At 37.9% G+C, this 21068-nt stretch overlaps 1 protein-coding gene across 1 annotated transcript in view; it reads right to left on the bottom strand.

The window, feature by feature from the left end:
- Positions 1-1456: 1456 nt before the first annotated feature.
- Positions 1457-21068, bottom strand: part of PITRM1 (pitrilysin metallopeptidase 1) — a 28724-nt gene continuing 9112 nt past the window's right edge. The window contains exons 7-27 of the mRNA XM_063452643.1: positions 18924-19084; positions 17461-17587; positions 15928-16016; positions 14700-14828; positions 14066-14179; positions 13520-13616; positions 13017-13151; positions 11908-12046; positions 9634-9750; positions 9182-9311; positions 7716-7836; positions 7342-7418; positions 6600-6765; positions 5603-5703; positions 5307-5427; positions 5136-5195; positions 4772-4884; positions 3606-3731; positions 2566-2711; positions 2141-2243; positions 1457-1704 (exon numbers count right to left, since the gene is read on the bottom strand). Coding sequence (XP_063308713.1) covers positions 1611-1704; positions 2141-2243; positions 2566-2711; positions 3606-3731; positions 4772-4884; positions 5136-5195; positions 5307-5427; positions 5603-5703; positions 6600-6765; positions 7342-7418; positions 7716-7836; positions 9182-9311; positions 9634-9750; positions 11908-12046; positions 13017-13151; positions 13520-13616; positions 14066-14179; positions 14700-14828; positions 15928-16016; positions 17461-17587; positions 18924-19084 — 2466 coding nt within the window. The 3' untranslated portion in view covers positions 1457-1610. The remainder of the gene's footprint in view (positions 1705-2140; positions 2244-2565; positions 2712-3605; positions 3732-4771; positions 4885-5135; positions 5196-5306; positions 5428-5602; positions 5704-6599; positions 6766-7341; positions 7419-7715; positions 7837-9181; positions 9312-9633; positions 9751-11907; positions 12047-13016; positions 13152-13519; positions 13617-14065; positions 14180-14699; positions 14829-15927; positions 16017-17460; positions 17588-18923; positions 19085-21068) is intronic.

Below are 21068 nucleotides of genomic sequence, written 5' to 3'. Positions count from 1 at the left end.
TCTACTTTTACAAATGGTAGGCCTTTGTGTTTTTTTTTGAACAGTCAAACTGTTATAATACCCCAAATGGAAGCATAGGCTCATTAAATCCGTCTCTCAAAATTCTACTGTGAATACTGAAAAGGACAGGTCTCCTGTATGGCACTGTAGCTTCACGAAATAGTGCCATAGACATACAATGGGGGTGTCCTTTTACTCAGAAGACTTAGCTGAGCATAATTTGGGGGGTTTGAACTTAGTGGCACATATGAAATATACAAAATGCCCAGCAAAAATGCAATCCGTATGTAAAAAATGCACAAAATTATTTTTTACCACATACTTTGGCATGTAATGGTAAAAAAATGGGGGCGTGTTAAGGCACAATATGCACCTTATGAGATACCCTGGAGTGTCTACTTTTACAAATGGTAGGCCTTTGTGGGGGTTTTTGAACAGTCAAACTGTTATAATACCCCAAATGGAAGCATAGGCTCATTAAATCCGTCTCTCAAAATTCTACTGTGAATACTGAAAAGGACAGGTCTCCTATATGGCACTGTAGCTTCACGAAATAGTGCCAAAGACATACAATGGGGGTACCGTTGTATTCAGCAGAAGTAACTGAACACATAATAAAACTTTGTACAGGAATAGCACACACCAACTTTACAAAATACACATGAGAAGTTCTTTGTTATACGTTTGTGTGCGAAAACCCCCAAAAAACACAATTTTACTCCACTATTTAGCAGAGGTTGGCGGTAAAATGGCTACGTAGAAAGTGTCAAAACAACCTTAGGTAAATAGCCTGTGATGTCTACTTTATATAAATATATACTTTTGTGTGGCAATTTTGTTTTATTTTATGGCTATTAGGCTTACAAGACAAACATACCAAATTCTAAAATCGCTCCACATTAAAATGTTATTTTACTCCTTGTGCTTTGTGACCTGTAACTACCAAAAAAAAACTTAAAATCCCAGACACATTATATATTCTGTAATTCAGAACAAATAAATGAATTTATTTTTAATTACTTTCCTTAACCTGCACTAATTATGCACACATTATGATTGCAAAAACTGTAAAAAAAAACAATATTTTTCATTTTTTTTGCATTTTTCTGTATTTTTTTTATAATAAGTAAGCATTTATATATTTATATGTTATATCAAATTAAAGCCCTTTCTGTCCTTTAAAAAACAGTATATAATATGTGTCGGTGCAATAAATGAGAGAGATGAAAATTGCAGTTGAACGCAAACAGCAAGAAAATGCAAAAATTGCTTGTGTCATTAAGTGTAAGTCAAGCTTCTGAAGCTCTGTCCTTAAGGGGTTAAGATCTTCGCATACACTGCCACAAATATTGTGTGGATTAGATTCCAGCTTCTTTTTTGCCACAAATATTTACATTATTCACAAATAAGTGAAAAGATAAATTCATATTTAGTGATATGGTTTCACAAGGGTTATATTTATTTTGCACCAATGAAGTACAAAGACATTAATACAAAAAACCCTAAACAGAAAATCAGCAGCTTTAAATGAAAATTATTTTTTAAAAAAAGCTAAAATCCTTTTAAATATGTTATTTTTTCCCCTAAATAGTCTCTTGTTTGTGCAAAATTCATCGAATAATCCAGGTTGGATCTTTTTGAATAGCTTCATTTTCTGGCCCCAGAATTGCAGTCCCACGAGTGCACTGACCAGCAGTTAAATACCTGGGATAAAGAGAGAAGGTGCATATTAAGATTCGAACAGTGTCTATTCTCACTTGCCATACTGTGGAGAAGCAGAGGTAAAACGGGAATGGAAACATCTGGTACACAGACAGATGGGGATAATAGGACTTTAAGGATGCAAAATGTTCAAGGGATCAGATCAGGGATGGCCACAAGGTAGATCAGCTGTTCTTGAACTAAAACGAAGTAATAATACTTTTCTATTCTTATGACTGACTAGGCATCATTGGGGTCCAGGTTTTGGCCAGTGCACATGGTGTGCAGTTTTCGTTATAGTTGGTGGGAAGCGATGCTTGTGGACATGTCTAAAAGTCTAAATGTGTTTCTCTACCCTTTTGATTTTACGCTGGTGAAGCCATGTGGCCTATAATATGCACACATGCTAAAACTATAATCAGCAAAAAAGTCAACTTACCTTCCTGCCGCATTAACCAGATCCGAATGGCTGACGGCAAAAAGTTGTTCTCTGTGTCTTTGTATCATCTCATTACTGAGTCCACTTAAAAACTGATTCATGCCTTAAAAATAAAAAGACTTAGTGATTAGATGTCCTACAGACTAGCCATGTTGTATTAATTAGATGGACTGTTAAATGAGAAAGCATCATGGCATTTATTGATTTTTACATACATAGACACATATACAATCACATGCAAACACACATTTACACACAGCCAACTATACACACACACACACAGACGCACACACTTACGTTTATTCAAATTCTTTCTTTTATTTGGCGGGGGGATGGGTTCTTACTTTAAAGTGGCTCGGCAACCACTTATAACTACTAATAAGATATCAGCCATGAAGCATTCACTCCGTTTTAAATATATTTACCTTTATTACAAGGAGCAGTGGGAGAATCTACTTTTGAAAATACAGAGAGCTTAGCTTCGTTTAGGTCTTCTTCTGTAAATTTTCCAGATTTTGCCCACTCAATTGCCTTTCGAAATGTAGTTAGTGTTGACAATGAATTTGGATCCCTGAAATTAAGATTTAAAGACATTTAATTTTTCTATGGAGGGCTCAAACATACTGCAGCAAGTTCTCACACAAGGTTGCAAATACCTGTAAGCAAGGGTTTATAGAATATGAACATTTAACATTCTTAAGTAGCTTCATTCGTGAAAACACATGAATGAGGCTACTCCACAAGTTAACAGAATATTTATTAAAATGTTTATTATTTTGCCAATCAGATGAATTCATCTTTTTCTATGAATAAAGCTATTGTTAGGGCACTTTGACGTACATCTTCTGCCTGTAATATTGTTGAGCAAAATTTGTGATTACATTTTGGCAAATGTGCTTGAAACCAGTATTGCAAGAAATGCACTATCAGAAGGCACAAAGGGGACGCCAGTATCATTAGTGTATCAATCCCCAGTGTGATATTTTATCGTGAATAAACAAATGTTGCAGAGTGGCCAATGAGCCTAACACCTTCCATTTTACCTGGTAACTATGGCAATGCTCCCATGACCCTTCCTCAAAGCAAACTACAAAAGTTAGGCATCATCCTTAATTTTAATATTCTTACATGACCCCAGTAATTGCATGATGATGGGTTGTGCATTCCATTGGAACAGGAGCATGGGACTATGTAACAATAGACATGAACACCGCAAACTAGCTTTTCAATTTTACTCAAAGTACACTTACTAGCCTTTACATTTTTGCTTAATTTCAGTTCAACTGTGTTTATCCATAGCACATGTAACGTTGCAGATGGTATTTCAGCGGTACATGAAATAACAGTTTGGTCACTACATCTTACACAATCTGTGTTTCATGGAAGAACACCACGGTCCCAAAATCACGTCAAGGCAAGTGCTGCTATTTTTGGGGTAGAAAATGTTGAATTTGTACTTCCTTACCGATACGAGTAAAATGTGAAAATTCCATTAAAATTGAGTTTTGCTCCTCCCCCATAAGCTCCTCCTTTCTCCCGGATTTCACCATGAAGAAATTTATTGCTCATTACTCGTGCGAGTAAACGTAAACTAGAATAAAACATAAACATGTTGTTACTTTACAAAGCTAAGACGAAAAAAAATTAAGCCAAGTCCATTGCACATAGTTAACAACTAAAACAAACTAAATATTACAAAAATAGGAAATTAACAATATACTCTCTTAAAATAGAATACCAAAGCTCCACTGCAATGCTAGCAAATGTGTTAATCAGTCCTGAAAAGAATAATCTCCCATTTCGGAGAATTCCACACTGATGCAGGATATCATGGCAATTTCCTTCAATGTACAGAAAACATCCTGAAGAGCATTAATGAGTATATAAAACAAGCCAGAAAACAGTTATAAACAAAGGGGTGAACAATTCAAACAATACCAGTGAGAATTATTCGAAACACATGAATGCTTATTGGGTCACATGACTGCACATTCTATTATATACTTAAGAAATTCATATTTCCATTGTATTTGCATAAAATATATTGCAATTTCAAATGCAGATCATCAGACATACACACAGCACTTCAAGGACTTGGGCCAAGTTTAAAATTAGGACTGTGCTTCCAGATCAGGGACACGTAGGAGCTGCTAGTTTAGCTGGATACTATTCTGGAACATATATCTTTATATATATGCTGTCCATGCTGTTTGTGGATACATGTCATGTTATCGCACGTTAAAGGGACAGTCCAAGCACAAAAATAACGTTATTTTAATTCAGAGAAACATCACTGTTAGCAGTCCCACACCTCGAGTGGATGAAATTCAGATGGCCAGTAGGCGCTTCGGAATAAAACAATCGATAACTGAATCTATTTTATGGCCGGCATTAGCCCCTGAGAATGCTGACCCCAGACACTAGGTATGCATCCAAGCTTCTCTATGAGGGACATTGGACTGGTAGATAGATAATAGCAAAATGACACGCATGCAGCAGAAGTCCACAATGGCTCTCTATGAAAAAAAAAGGTCAGCAATCTTGATGACTTGACATTAGGTTATATCTTTATTCTAGTAAAAGAAATATATACTCCAATCGATACATTTGAATATACAGAATTTTTATTACCTCCCATAGTCCGAGTCCATGAAGGGGACAGTCCTTATAGATTCACCAATGTAATTTACAGGAAAAGCTAGAGAAAAATGTGTCTTCATCTGGCATGGTTTGAACGTTGGCTCCTTAAAAAATATAAAAATGGTAAAATCAGTAATATGACAGTTTAAGACATTAACAGACTGTCTTATTTAATGGAAATACCCATTCAGCAAGATGGGATTTTCTGTATGTATAATGTGTTGTAATCCTATAGAACATATATAATGTTAATGTCCATGTATCAGTATAGTTTTATCCTTCTGGTATTCCTTTGTAATGTAAGCAATACCTGGCACTAGATTAACTAGAGGGCACCAAACAACTAGTTACTTACACATATAAGCTTCCTCTTGATTTTCTGAGAATTTTCGGAAGACGAATGACTGCAATATTTCTATAAATTCAGAGACAATTAGAGATTCATTTAATAAAATTGACACTGGAAGAAAATTGAATGTATCCCCCACCCCCTGCACTTCCCAGGTCCAACCAACTTTTCACATACCTCAACTACATTGGGGCGGACAGGTTTGCGCTCTTTCTTGTTCCTGGGGAGTCCAGACAAGAAGTTATCTATTTCCTTTGATGTGATGGGTATTTGTTGTGGGGTGGCATTCACCGAGCACCTAATGGATAAAAAGTGTCGTTGGGCTTATTCATTCTACCACAGTCAACCTACACCAAGTTAGAAGCTAGTTATAAAATGCCTTTAGGTTGATGTATGTGTGAATAAAAGACCTTTAATATGTTTATTTAGTCATCTTATAAATCACTGCACTACAATGATATATGTCCACTTACCGTAAGCTGTCACTTAGAAGGACATATTTCCGGATACGAGATAATTTACGGAGCACGGAACTCATATCGGGCATTTCTGCTATCCTTTGCATCATGTTTAACTAGAAATAATTAAAACAAATAAAAATATTTCTGCAATACAACAAAATGTAATGATACCCAAGCACACTTGTGGAGCCCTTCTCTTTTTTGCTAATTCTCGCAATGATCAACTTGAATACTAAGCTCTTTTATTACAGGAACAGTAATAGCAGCAGTGTCACAGATCACAGTGCAATAGCCCCCCTGTCCCTGCACTCAGTTGTTATTTGCAAAATTTGGTTCAGCTACAAACACTTCCCTCACCTTATAACAACATACCTCAGGTGTTTTACTCCAAGGATATAAATATTAGATTTAAAAAGTGATCATGTTTGTAATATGTTTTTTTTTTCCCCCACAGGTTTTATAATGCATTATAAAAAAAGCCGTCATCTCCAGCTTGACGTGACCTTTAAATTATGTTAGGCAGCAGGGAGGCCATTTAACATTTTCTATAAAAGGGAGAAAAGCCCATGATATAATAATATGATATTTACATTTACCCAACATGAAACCTAAACACGTTATAAAGGAGGAGACTATATCTAAAAGAAGAAAAACTACCACAACAAGAGGACATAGTCTTAAATTAGAGGGGCAAAGGTTTAAAAATAATATCAGGAAGTATTACTTTACAGAGAGAGTAGTGGATGCATGGAATAGCCTTCCAGCTGAAGTGCTAGTGGTTAGAACAGTGAGGGAGTTTAAGCATGCGTGGGATAGGCATAAGGCCAGAGACTAATGAAAGTATTTAGAAAATTGGGCAGACTATCATCTGCCGTCACATTCTGTTTCTATAACAATGTATTAATAGAACTGCAAGAGGTATAACTCAAAATAAGAAATAAACCAGGTGAGACAGAAAAAAACAAAAAAACAGCATAACAGGGGATATTGGAGTAAATTGTCTCTATACCTGATCCATTCCACCAAACAGTTCCTCCAGTTCTCCTGTTGGTGTAAGAGTCCTTCCAGCACGGATCCAAGCATACTGGTGTCCTGAATCTGATATCCCATTACACATTTCTTGGGCACTCATTCTTACTAAAACACTTAGTCGCTCCTCATCATCAAAACGCGGACTGTAAAAATTAACAAAATTCTAGTAACTCATATTACATTGGGGGGGGGGGGGAAGCATTAACAAGATACCAAGTAAATCAAAACATACAACATATTAAAGTTCTGTTTAAACTCTAAAACTACAGACTAACAATCACATGAGTTTAATGTTAATAAAATGGGTTTGGCATTGCACACATTACACTGGTTTACACAGCTTGAACAAACAGCACTTTGACATTGTGGTGTATAACATCTGATAAAATTAACCTCGATTTATTTAGTGGAAGAATTGATTTTTTTGGCCACAATTAAGAACAAACAAAATTACATAACACCAAGGCTTCTGCAACCACCAATTGTCCGGATATTGGAATTCTCCCAAATAGACTAAATTCTGTATATTTACAAACTGGTGATTTGGCGAGCACTGGTGTAGACTGCTAAATTTAATCAGCTGTTGTGTACGAGAGGTCTGGCTATTTAAGACCGGCTAATTACACAAGTTTCCTCTATTGTCTTCTCCTATAGCCTCCATCAAAACACAAATATGCCAGCTGACATGGTCATAAGATAATGCTATAGAAGAAACACACCTGTTAAAAATTTCGCTCCAGAGATGCATCATGTCTGGAACATTTCTATCCAGGCACGACGATGAGAAGAGAACTCCCTACAGTTAAAAAGAAATTAAAACAAGCCATGAAACATCATCAGTCTAGTAAAGCAGATATTAAAAAGGAAAACATGCTAATTAGCCCTATTGCAAAAGAAAACATAAAACGTAATGTTGTAAGATGCAGTGAGAGAAACAGGGCTTACCGTTTATACTAAAATAATGAAAATATAATAATAGCTCCGGTTGTTTTCTGCTTTCTTCAATTAGAAAGATTGTAACAAGTGTCATATATGTGACCTTTACAACACTAATCTATTGTGATCTTATGACGGCTTTTTTTTTATATCTCACCTGTTCATAAGTGTCCAGACTGGAGTCGTCGGACACAATGTGCGGACTGACAGACATTCCACCAGTTGTCAGCTCCATTTGTTGAGCTTGTTCCCGGTAATTATAAGCACCACATCCCATCCTGTAAGAGATCGTATCATTTTATTGAAAAACAAAATAACAATGTTTCTACATCATGAACAATAAATTTAAAATAATTAAGGGATCTTTGTGTCGGCTTCCTTCAAAAAACTCATTTCTGTGAGCTGCATTTCTGCTTGGATGAGTTTTACGAGCCAGTAAGTCCTCTTCTGGGATTTGTATGGTTAGACTAACGCAAATTGCCAAATTTCCTCCATTGATAGGTAAGGAAAATAATCTTTATTCCAAAGTGAATGCACAGTTAAGACACGTGGGGGGGGAGAGTGACAATCACCACTGGTGCTTTTTGTGCCTACAGGCAATTTACCAGAGTCAGTGATGATCTCCACTCTACACTCTATGCATCCTAACTGTAAGTGTTTTTCTGGAATAAAGAATATTTTTCTTACATACAGATCAAAGGGTTTTTACACCCATGCTTAAGAAGATCCAGAAATTCACTTTAGTCTAGTGTTTCTTTGCAGTTTCAGAGACTACTTGCCTCTCTTAGAACTCTGGTATATTTTGCTGTGCTATATATTCTAACATGCAATCTGGTTGTATCCAGCTATACATATACAGTGTTTGGTGGTTTTAACACCTTCTCTGGTCTGCAATATCAGTTGTAAAAAGCTACAAATGTTAGCATTGCGTGCAAGTCACCTTCAATGTCAGGGTGTTATGATCCCGTGTGCCATGTCTCGCAGGTTCCTTCTTTTAAAGCTTTCCTACCCTTTTTACTTGAAGAAGAATGCAGGAGAAGTGTGAGATTATCCGACTTGGTCAGCCTATTGCTTCCATCACAGATAAGCAATATTTAGATAAGTAGTATCCGTGTCTGAATTAACCTGAAGGTCCAGATGAGTTGGTTGTCCAGGCCATGCTCCCAGTATCATCGGCACCTGCTGTGGCTTATGAAACTGCTAGGCTGCTTGACCCAGAGCTCAGAGCACGAACAGGAAGTTGCTCCAAAAATATACATGTGTATTGTTGAATGGCAGACTCAGATATTCAGTTATTGGTGCTTCCACTACATGACCTAAAGCAACGGCTCCCAAGCTCCTCCCCCAATAACATAGTATTGTAACCAGATAGATTTTCTCACAGTTCCATTTAAGAATTCGTTTTAACCAACCTTAGTAGTATGAAAAGCTTACTCTTCATGAGACAACAGGAATAATGTTACACCAATTCTATAAATATATGGATACACGACTCCACAGGCACCACATGCGAATTAATTCTTGCACAAATACTAGCAATGTAAATATTAAATCCCTCCTAAAATCAAATATTAAACATAATTCACAGATTAATAATGTCAGATCGTAAAAAAAACAACTTACTTTGTGACAACAGAACAGAAGAGAGGGACGTACGGCTTGAGCTCCTCAGGCAAAGGGTTTAAACTGGATATTGCTCGAAAATATACCATCCCATTGGTCGGCTGAGGACAGTACTGGACAGGAACACCCCCTGAAAAACCACAATGCACACATTAATACATCCGATGACTGAGCAGGATTGGTAGTGACGAATCAATATGATCACAAGTAGGGTAGATTTAGCACCGAATATCATTTATAAAAATATAATATATATATACCCAAAAACTATATAAATATAAATAAAATAAATACAAATATACACACACCCCAAAAACTATTTTCAAAGATCACAGATTGTGAACTCTGAAGTGGACCTCTTATACATAGATCTGTGGAAGCTAGGTTCTACTTAGTCTTCCTTATAGAACATAAAGAAAGACTGAGTACCCGAGACTCGCTGATTGCCTTACCGGAGTATGCAATTTCCAGTTCTGTATTAGGAATACATCGTTCAATCTCAGACACTTTGATGGCTGGCAAGAAGGATACATCCTCAGGTTTGCTCTGCAGCTCTATTAATTTCAAGCCTAGAAATAAGACATTACGTTAATTTGAAATGCATCTCGACAAGACAATGCAACAACAAAGCATCCCGACAAGACAATGCAACAACAAAGCATCCCGACAAGACAATGCAACAACAAAGCATTGAAACTCCTGCTGATCTGCATTTCTCAGGAAAAAAATAGTTTCATTGGGAGGCTCAGGATAATGTTGTTGTTGATGGTGGCACTTTGCTGTCAGACTAGTATTAGTAGCAATGCCAAGTGATTATGTGGGTCTCACACGGATGTGAAAGCAGAGTAATGCCAGGTGAATGACATTACCTGGGTTTGAATAGTATTTAAAACAGAATAATGCCACGTGAATTTAAGTATCAGGAGTAGACTTGTATCAGTAAGTAATAAAATAGTAAATAGCTCTTAGTAAATACTAAAACCTCAGCTCATTAAAGTGGTCTGGGTGCAGTGTCCCAGGTTCCTTAACCCTGCAAATGTAATTATTGCAGTTTTTAATAAACTGCAATAATTACCTTTGAGGGATAATTCCACTCTAGTGAGTGACATCGGCTATGGACTTAGGTAAGTGTCAGAAGGGTTTTTTAACCCCTTCTGCACCACAGGGAAGGGGGGACAGGAGCAACAGAGGGAGGCACTATAGGAAGCTATAGCGCCAGAAAAACAATTTTGTGTTCCTGGCACTATAGTTTTCCTTTAAAGGCTGCCTATTCATGTTTTCCAAATCCCTTTTCATCAGAGACTAGAGCTGTGAATTGCCCATTTGCAAACCAGGGCTTTGTTATTTAGCCTGGCGCACTAAACAATGAACCAGGCTGAAATTGTATGGCTACTATAATTCTACAGAGCCGTTCAGCTAATCCTCTGTACTGAACGGAACTGCTTTAAGGGAAAAACTACTTATACTATAATCTCCAGGTGTGCTATGGTTTATGATGGGATAAGAGTTTCTGTCTAGTGTGGTAGGGGTCTGCTTTGGAGGTAAAGGCAGAACCACTAAACGGCGCAAAATGGGAAAATAACTTTACAGATTTTTTTTACATTATAATTTTAAGGCATTATCTATATACTGCATAAAATATAGGGGATAATTTTAACTCTATATATTCCTCTTCTGCAACTGTCACTAGTCTAATACTATCCTTACCTTTTGTGTCATTTTACCCCACTCCCTCTAGCATGTAAGCTCATTGAGCAGGGCCCTCAACCCCTCTGTTCCTCTGTCTGGTTACAACTACATGTCTGTTCGTCCACCCATTGTAAAGCGCTGCGGAATTTCACAGCGCTCTATAAATAATATAATAATAATAATAATAATAATAATATCCCTTCTAAGCTTTCATAGAATTGTTGTCTCCCAATTATCTCCTTTAAAATGAAAAAATAGAAAAAAAGTATTATCTACCTTCTCCATGTGTGTATAGATTACGAATGAGTTTCACTTGAGTTAGTAGATACATTTTCACTGCCTTGAATTAATTATAGGGTTAACCTGCTTGTGCTAACCAGACTGCTAGAAAACAAAATCTAAATCTCTTCTCTCTGCAGTTGGAGTAGGAAGTGTCCAGCTTAACTGTGTTAATGGTTACCTCAGCTTTGTATCGCAATATTGGAAATAAAACATAAGTAGTACTGTTGAAAATACACCAATTGCTGGCCTTTTGATAAATTGGAATACAGTATGTATACTCATTACACCCATATACATACATACATACATATATGTTAATTCATTAAAGGGACACTATAGTCGCCAGAGCAACTACAGCTTAATGTCGGTGTTCTGGTGTCCATAGCCTGTCCCTCCAAGGCTATTAATGTAAATAATGCTTTTTCAGAGAAAGTCACTCAGATGGCCACTAGAGGTGCTTCCTGGGTCAGTGCTGCATGGAGATGCTGAACGCTCCCCATAGAGATGCTGATTGGCGCAGTGAAGCATTTCACCACGCATGCACAATAGCCTTCCAATGCTTTTCTTTGAGAAAGCATTGCACTGACTGAGATTATCAACTCTGATAATGGCAGACGAGGAGGCGGAGGCACCCACAGTGAGCCCGGACATTGTACTGGAAATAGTGTAAGAAATAGATGTTTATATTCCTGATACTAGAGAGTCCCTTTAAACGTATATGGCTTGGCTGCATAATTTTAGTTTAGCTATGTAACCTTTCTCATAGATTTGCTTTCTTTCTTCTTCAGACAGTGCTTTGACCTTTTGGTTCAGTTTCTCAGTTTCCAGCTGCAACTGCTTGTCTTTGTAGTTCTCCTCAGGGCTCATTGATAAGGTCATTTGGTGTTGGTTGTCCTGTGAAGACACAAAATGCAAAACTGTAATGGGGCAAAATACGGATAACATGCTGGAGCATGTCCACAGCCATAGGGAGTAAAAATGAGGATGAGACTTGATCTAAGCAATGTTTCAGTGGTAGAACTGCTGGTATCAGAGGTGGTTACTCAATAAACAATCAATCTTATGGCAATTTGAACCACCGCAGTCTCTGAAGGTGAAAGTAATATTCCGTTGACATACATTAGATCACGTGCTTCTAACAGAGCCAAAGACCACTATTAATTACTACATGCATTTTCCCTAGCCAGAATCTGTCAATTCAAAATGGATAATGTGATATGTCACACAGCACCTGGAATACCAAGCTAGTTCCATGAATGTGACCATAGTTTACTCCAGGGAACACATACAATAGAAAATAAATAGAAAGTAAAACCTTCTGGGTGAGCAGGAATGGGAGGTTTGCAATATAAAATGGTTGACCAGAATGCATGTTTGCAAAGCATTTACTAAAATCTCCAAGAAATGTTTATGTCACATTGTAAAATCCATAATACAAATATGCAATCTGCCCTTGGAAATAAATACATTTAAAAAAAAAAAACAAAAAAAAAACAAAGGTTCTAGAACAGGTTGTGCTCAATAAAGTGGTGGCCATCGATTAATTCTTCCATTTGTGCCTTAGTTTAAGAAATGTGAAAAAATAATACAGAATTCTACGTTCTAAAAATGCAACCATGGGAGAAACGGTCCGTTCTAAACATATGCACATTGTTTTAAATGCATACTTCTATTTTATTTTAAGATCTCTAACTATGTGTGTTACTTGGTATTTAGTACTTTAGTTTGAAGCATTGCTAGGAAACAACATGGTTTTTAAATACATAAATGCTTACATTTTCACCTGTGGCTGAATGTCTGTTGGTATAGCTGTTCAAACCCGAATGACATATCAGTATCTAACCATTTAACAATGTTATATTACCTTAAAATATTGTTTGAGTTTTTCTTGAAGGAACTTCGGGTTCTCTTTAAGACACTGTCTGAATTTATTGATTTGTTCTTCAGTTTTCAAGAGCTCCACAGGGTCGCCATCATGATTCCATGTAGACGAAATACACTAGGTTAACATGAAGAAGAAAAAATATGTTTTAAACTTTTAAATAGAGGAAAGAGGAGAGAATGTATTTAGTTTATGTATAGGTTGGTTTGGCGTCCAATCTCCCAATCCTTGTGGTGCTACCACCCTTCATATCCAAATGTTATTCAAACGACAGCACAGCCTGATCACCAGATCCACACAATGGGGAACTACGATATTCTCCATATCTATTGCAGATGGGGTTCACAATATGCAGAGGTTAACTATGTGTCTAGGGCCATGGAGAGAAGATTTTTAAACACATGTATAGCCAAGCTTTGGTCAGGAGAAAAAGACAGTTTAAACCCTGGCTAATAATGTATAGCAGTGGTTATAGTAACACTTACTGAAGCAAGATGAAGTCCAAAGCTTGTAGTCTGGTGTTTTGTCTGTATTTCCAATTTATGAAGCAAGGCCTCTATCCTTTCAGGTTCAAACCCCTTCCTGAAATTAATTAGAACATAAACACGTATTATGAGGGGAGCAAAGGAAACGTATGCTCAAATAGAATATAGGGTTCGAAACGGAATGGACAAACAAAAGCTATCCCTGGGAAGCTGTGATGTGAATCACGGTTTACCTATGTGGGAATCTTTCTGTACGACCTGGCATGGGAGGTTTTTCTTTTAGAACTTATAATTTCTCCTTCAAACCCCATATGCCACCATAGAAAGCATGAACATGGATCAAAGTGGTGCCATTAAATCTTAACCTTAATAAGATGTGTATTATAGAGCATAACATGGAAAATACAGAGCTCTTACATTAAAGGAATATGTGGACAGTATAGAGCCCCTTCTTGTCTATGACAATTCCTTTATAACACAACATATCTGGCAAGACTTCTTAAACAAACCTTTAAACATCTCTGTAAAAACTAATCTCCAACTTACTCAATGACTTCATCAATGGTCGTATAAATTATATTTTTCACAGTTTCAATATCATCTTTAGAGATTCCTTGTAATCCAATACTGAAGTACGTGTCGAGTGTGTGGCTGTTAAAGCTGTAAGAAAAGCAAGAAAAATGAAAAACAAATGATATACATATATCAGTATAGTATTAGTAGAGTATAATAAACAGATGTATAAATCACTTTTGACATTTGTGCATGTTCTATGACTAGATCTGATTTGTTAAAATTGGTTAAATATGACCTTCTGATCACTGGTCAGGTGAGCTTTGGTTATTTTCAGGTTAGAGTTTAACCTTTGTATTTGGGTACATATCTAGAAGTGAAACTTTATCAGTTTGTTGAAACAATAGGGGAAACAATAGGGGAGCAGAGGTTTGACGTTCATAAAATAGGGCATTTGATGACTGATCACATCTAGTAATTACTAATTTAATTAAATATGAATCACAGGACTTCAAACAAGAAGAGAAATAAATAAATAACCTGCCATGATAGCAAGAATTTACTCAGTTACCATTGAAGAATTAATATGTTGTCATGTAATAAAGCACTCACAATAGCTTACATGAATTGGCAAAACAAAAGGTCAACAAAATTTACTTTTTCTTACCCAGTGTCAGGAGAAAAATCAGCCCCAAGGTTGGATTCAATTAAGGCTTTATAAAAAGGAGAATTAGGTCCATTAACCAATAGCGAAGACAGAAGGGATAACGTAAAGGTTTCAAAAGAATCTGTAAGTCTATGGAAAGACAGACAAATACATTTCAAATATGAGATAATTCTGTGTTCCATATGAAAAAAATATCAGTTATAAAATACCATGATACACTTATAAACTCAGGGAATAATTATCAGATATGTTCAGCACTACTTTGTATTTCCTAAAGGGACACAGTAGTCACCCAGACCACTTTATCTCAATGCGTCCTGTCCTTTTAAATCTACAATGTAAAACAATACAGCTCTTTAGAAACTGTAATATTTACATCACAGAGTTAAACACACCTCTAGTGGCTGTAGGTATTACTTAGTTACGTGACGCAGAAGCCCCCCTTAAGAAAGCATTGACTCAATGCCTCCTGTGTGACGTTGCGGAAGGAGGAGAGGTAAGAAGAGCCAAGAGAGCCTCCATGCTGGCTAGCTGTCCCTAGATAGGATCACATGCTTGAATCCCTAGTGCCATAATATTCCTTTAACCCTTTATGGACAGAGCTTCAGATGCTTTTCTTTCACTTAAAGATGCAAGCAATTTTGCATTTTCGTGTTCAACCGCAATTTCCAGCTTTCTCTTTTATTTGTCGTAACCAAAAAGTCTGTGGCCCCAATTGGTAGAGGGGAGCCCCAGGTAGTTAATGATAACTGGCACTGCCTGCTGTGAGCAGAGATTAAACTCTGACACCACATTTTAGCAATGGGTATTTAAATCCCAATTTAAATGCCTGTTTGCAGCACTCACTTTGGATTCTATATCGAGCTTGAATAGCAGTCGCTTCTTTCAAAGAAAAAGTTTGTTGTTTCCAATCTTAATATTTCACTCACTAGAACAGGTGTAGGCAACCTTTGGCCATCGGAATGTTGTGGACTACATTTCTCTGATTCTTTGCCAGCATTATGGCTGTAATAGCATTATGGGAGATGTAGTCCACAACATCTGGGGTTCTGAAGGCTGCCTACCCAAGCCCAGAACTAGAAAGTGGGCTGTGAGCAGTTAAAGTAACTCCTACAAAGAACAAAGCAACAGATCTGGAATTCTTTTTCTAATTGTGCGGTTAGGGGATACAGCTGATGAGTGATCGAACCCTCAAATCAATACGATGGTAAATGGATGAAATACTCACTGTGATAACAGGAAGCTAATGCTGACCATTGTCTGTTTAGATGGATCAGAAGCAAAGGAGTCTGTGGCACAGGTTTCGTGGTATTCCCTCTACAAAGGACAAAAGCACTTATTAACACTGACATACAGTAGATAGATTGACAGACATGCACGAAATGCACAACAAAAAATAGAAAACACTTATAGCCACTACCTATGGTTCTTACTAATTCTGACAGACACGTAGAATGCTTAGGGCAGCAATTTTCACATTCCATGAATGATCCAAAGGGTTTAAAACAGCATGGGGACCTGGTTGAGCATGAACGTGAACGTGTAATCATGAAGAATGGTGTTGTAGAAGGAAAAGATGACGCAATATCGAAAAATTATCAAACAACCACATTTTTTATTTTAACAGTCTTTCTTAGAATGTTTATTTTGTGATTTTAGTTTACAGAAGGACGAGATGTCACTATCCAAATTTGTTTTCCAGTAAAACAAATCTTCACACAAAACCAGTGGTAAAAGGAAATGCTACAAATTTAAAGGACCACTTTTGGCCCCCAACCACTTCAGCTCAATGAAGTGGTCTGGGTGCCAGGTCCCTCTACTTTTAACCCTGCAGCTGAAAACATAGCAGTTTCAGAGAGACTGCTATGTTTCACTGAGGGTTAATCCAGCCTCTAGTTGAGGTCTCCCTGGCAGCCGCTAGAGGTGCTTCCGCGATTCTCACTGTGAAAATCACAGTGAGAAGACGCTGGACATCCATAGGAAAGCATTGAGTAATGCTTTCCTATGGGCGGTTTGAATACACGCGCGGCTTTTGCCGTGCATTCGGAGCTGACAACGGCAGATGGAGGAGAATTCCCCGGCGCTGGAGAAAGGAAAGTGGCTGAAGGGGTTTTAACCCCTTCAGCCCAGCGTGAGGGTGGACCTAATGATCCTATAGTGCCAGGAAAACTAGTTTGTTTTCCTGGCACAATAGTGGTCCTTTAATAACACCAGTACAGGTTCTAAGAATGAAAAGAACTCAGATTCCCAAGTAAATACTAAGTGAACAGTAAGAAATGAGAAACATTAAACCTGAATTAATGAACTAAAGTGGATCTTATAACTCTTATAACTGTGCACCAATATGTACATTTGCAAAACAAGAAAAAAATCATTCACAAAAATGAAAAAATAAAATAACAAACAATGTATATTACAATGTTACTATTTACAATAAAATAGAGCTTCACAATATAGTTCACACACTAGTAAAACATTGAAAACATTTTTTTTTTTGTTTAAAGTGGGTTTATTTTTGTGTGTACATAAACTACGCTAACAAACTATGCGATCTGTTCCCCAAACCAGGAATTGACCAGAGAATTGCAAATTTCAGAGCAAAATACAGGAACTAAAAAACAACAAATAAGCTTTTCCCAGCTCGTTATATGGGCCTAAAATTTGTAAATTGCATGCCAGTTCCCCACTATTCCAAGTTTAGTGAATAAGACTCTATATTTGATGTTCTATCAGGATGCAGATAGTGAAAGTAAATACTTACAGGAGACTGCCAGCGTTTTTGTGCTGGAACCATAGTGTCAGTGTTTATTCTTCCAAATCTACTCAAGGCGTCTTCATGTATTTGCTTTAAATGCATTTCCAAAGGAAAGTTGCCGTACGTAAAAAATCTGAAAGTCAAGTCGTTTATAGAAGAAAAAAGGTTAACATCACACACACAGAATATAACACAGATATATGACAGGTGCAAACAGATTGATATCAAATGCAGCATTTTTGTCTATTTATGCTGAAAATGTACCTTGATGAAGGCCCCAGTTTTGTATTTCTTATGGCCCATTCTATTATTCTATCGCTGGGCTGTAAGAATGTAGGCAGTGTGTTTGGGACGTGGTTTTGTTATACCCTTCTAACAGACACTGGTAATATTAGGGCCATGCATTATCAAATAAGTGTAAAAATAATAATGTTTGTGATTTGTACTATAGCAATCAGCTAGGTGGAAATGGCATGCGGAAGGATGGCTATAAAACTAGTTCAATTTTGAGGAACCCACACCAAGTATGCCAACAGGCCACATATCTTTAATTCACCCTAAAGGAGTTCATAGACTTGAAAAAAATCAAGCACTGATGATGATTTTATCTTGTTTATATAGTTTATTTTAGACAATACAAAGTGTATTTTGTGCATTTAAAGCCTTGCTTTTGTGTTTTTCCTTTTTTAAATTCCATATTCAAGTAAATCATAAATAATTTTTCCTATTAAGAATAACCATATATCCATATCTGTAACTTCATCCACTACCCGCTTTTCAAATCCCCAAAATGCAAATTTCTGCATATTTCAGAGGTAGGACCACCTTTTCCTGTGTAGACCTTTTGAAAGGGAACAGCACTTCCTGTCCTTAAAGGACCACTATAGGCACACAGACCTCTTCAGCTCAATGAAGTGATCTGGGTGCCAGGTCCATCTAGGGTTGACCCTGCAGCTGTAAACATAGCAGTTTCAGAGAAATAAGTTACAATAGGGTTAATCCCATTGACAGCCGCTAGAGACGCTTCCGCGCTCCTCACTGTGATTTTCACAGTGAGAAGACGCTGCCGTCTATAGGAAAGCAATGAGAAATGCTTTCCTATGAGACTGATTGAATGCTCTCGCGACTCTTGCCGCACATGCGGCGGATGACGTCAGAAGAGGGAGGAGAGTCCCCAGCGCCGAGGGAGCCCTGCGCTGGAGAAAGGTAAGAGTTTAACCCCTTCCTCCCCCTAGAGCCCAGCGGGAGTGGGACCCTGAGGGTGGGGGGGACCCAAAGACCTTATAGAGCCAGGAAAACGAGTTTGTTTTCCTGGCACTATAGTGGTCCTTTAAAGAGAATACTCTCTGTGTATAAGGTGGTCAGTTATGGCTATATCTGTTATTGATACTGTTGAATTGACCATATAGAGGTAACCCAGCTTGTCTGTTCACTAATATAACGGATTGGGCATTGAAACACAGCGGTACCTTGCATTGCTCGGGTGGTAATATGTGGAATGGAACTGCTTTAGCTTCTCCCAAGTGAGATCTGGAATGTCTAATGGTTCTCCTCCTGATACAACTCCATACGTGTGATCCGGGAGCAGCCAGGTCTGACCCTTCTGTAAGAACACTCTCTCCTTGTCAGCCTGATGAAAGAAAGAGAGAACAACTATTATAAAATAAACCTATAGCAAACACAATTTACTTGCTAAAAATTTAAGCAAATACTTACCGTATATACTAGAGTATAAGCCGACCCGAATATAAGCCGAGGCCCCTAATTTTACCCCCAAAAAATGGGAAAATTTATTGACTCGAGTATAAGACTAGGGTGGGAAATGCAGCAGCTACTGGTAAATTTCTAAATAAAATTAGATCCTAAAAAAATTATATTAATTTAATATTTATTTACAGTGTGTGTATATAATGAATGCAGTGTGTGCGTATGAGTATGAGTGCAGTGTGCGTATGAGTATGAGTGCAGTGTGCGTGTGTGTATGAGCGCAGTGTGTGTATGAGCGCAGTGTGTGTATGAGCGCAGTGTGTGTATGAGCGCAGTGTGTGTATGTGATGCAGAGTGTGATGCAGAGCCTTGGTGGGGGGTGGGCATTTTTATTATTTTTTAATTATTATTTTAATAATAATTGTTTTTTTGTTTTATTAATATTTTTTTATTATTATTATTTTTTATTTTATTATTTTTTTAAATATTATTTTATTATTATTTATATTTTTTTCGTCCCCCCTCCCTGCTTGATACATGGCAGGGAGGGGGGCTCTCACTCCCTGGTGGTCCAGTGGCATTGGCAGTTTAGTGGAGGGGGCTGGCAGAGAGCATTTACTTATCTCTCCTGCAGCTCCTGTCAGCTCCCTTCCCCTCCGCGCCGGTCCGGTCAGCTCCCTCTGCAAGTCCCAGTGTAAGACTTGCGGCCGCGCTATGACTCCGCGGCTCTCGCGAGACTTACACTGGGACTTGCAGAGGGAGCTGACCGGACCGGCGCGGAGGAGAAGGGAGCTGACAGGAGCTGCAGGGGAGGTAAGTAAACGTTCTCTGCCAGCCCCCCTCCTACACAGCCCCATTGTCTGTATTATGGCAATGTAAATTGCCATAATACAGACATTGACTCGAATATAAGTCGAGTTGGGGTTTTTCAGCACAAAAAATGTGCCGAAAAACTCAATTTATACTCGAGTATATACGGTATATGGTATATTTCTTTCTATCAAAAAAAAATAAAAAAAAATTTCATAGTACATAGCTTTTTACCCCTCTGTCTGGAGAAATACCTTTGATCAATTGTTAAGATTTTGTAAAGTATCCTGGATAAGAGCACAACAAAAGATTGATTAAATAAATAAATAAATAGCTATAACTCTTATACTTGGCTGGATTGACAGTGTGACGAACTTTCCTTCGCCACAAGCTCCTGGGGGAGCCTTCTCGCTAGCCTCCTGCCCCAGGATTATGGGCCATGGAAAGGACTTGGTTTGTGGGGTTTATTTGTGCTGTTTGGGAACCGAACAGACTCACGAACTGCGGACCACTTCTGTGCTTGTTAACCCCTATTGACCTATCGGGAGACCTCAATCATCGAGGGTTCTAATTGTTCGGCTGGGTGGCCGCCGTTCGTATGCATGAACACGTGGGAACTGAGTTAGCAGCCATCTTGTTCGCAAGAATGCAAGCAGCGGTGTTCGATCATCGAGTTCATGGAACTACAATCGGACAGTGTTACTCCCGAACAGCCGTTCAGTGCGGCTCTCCTGACATGTGTGGATAAGAAGCAGACGTTTGTCAAAGTTCAGCGGTGTTCAGGAGTAACAGTGTTCGACAAGCCAGAGGATGAGTTTGGTAACTCAATCGTATGGAACTCCCGAAAGTGACCGGACGCTACCACTGAATCCCTGGAACTAATTTTGGCTGACGCCTCATGGGCGGTTGGTCAAAACTTTACCCTGGTGGTGATTCCACTGTGTTCGTGGGATCTGAGCGCTATTTGGAAAACTTGGGCGCTCAGATCCAAGCTATCCGAGGGATTTCATATTAATGGGGGTTCCTATATATGTTTTATGTATTTTTGATATTTTGTATTTTATTCCTAGCCATGCTGACTCTGGAATTTGTAACCA

Source organism: Pelobates fuscus, chromosome 4 (assembly GCF_036172605.1).
Source record: "Pelobates fuscus isolate aPelFus1 chromosome 4, aPelFus1.pri, whole genome shotgun sequence".
Taxonomy (NCBI): Eukaryota; Metazoa; Chordata; class Amphibia; order Anura; family Pelobatidae; genus Pelobates; species Pelobates fuscus.
This window is presented reverse-complemented; position numbering and strand designations above follow the sequence as displayed.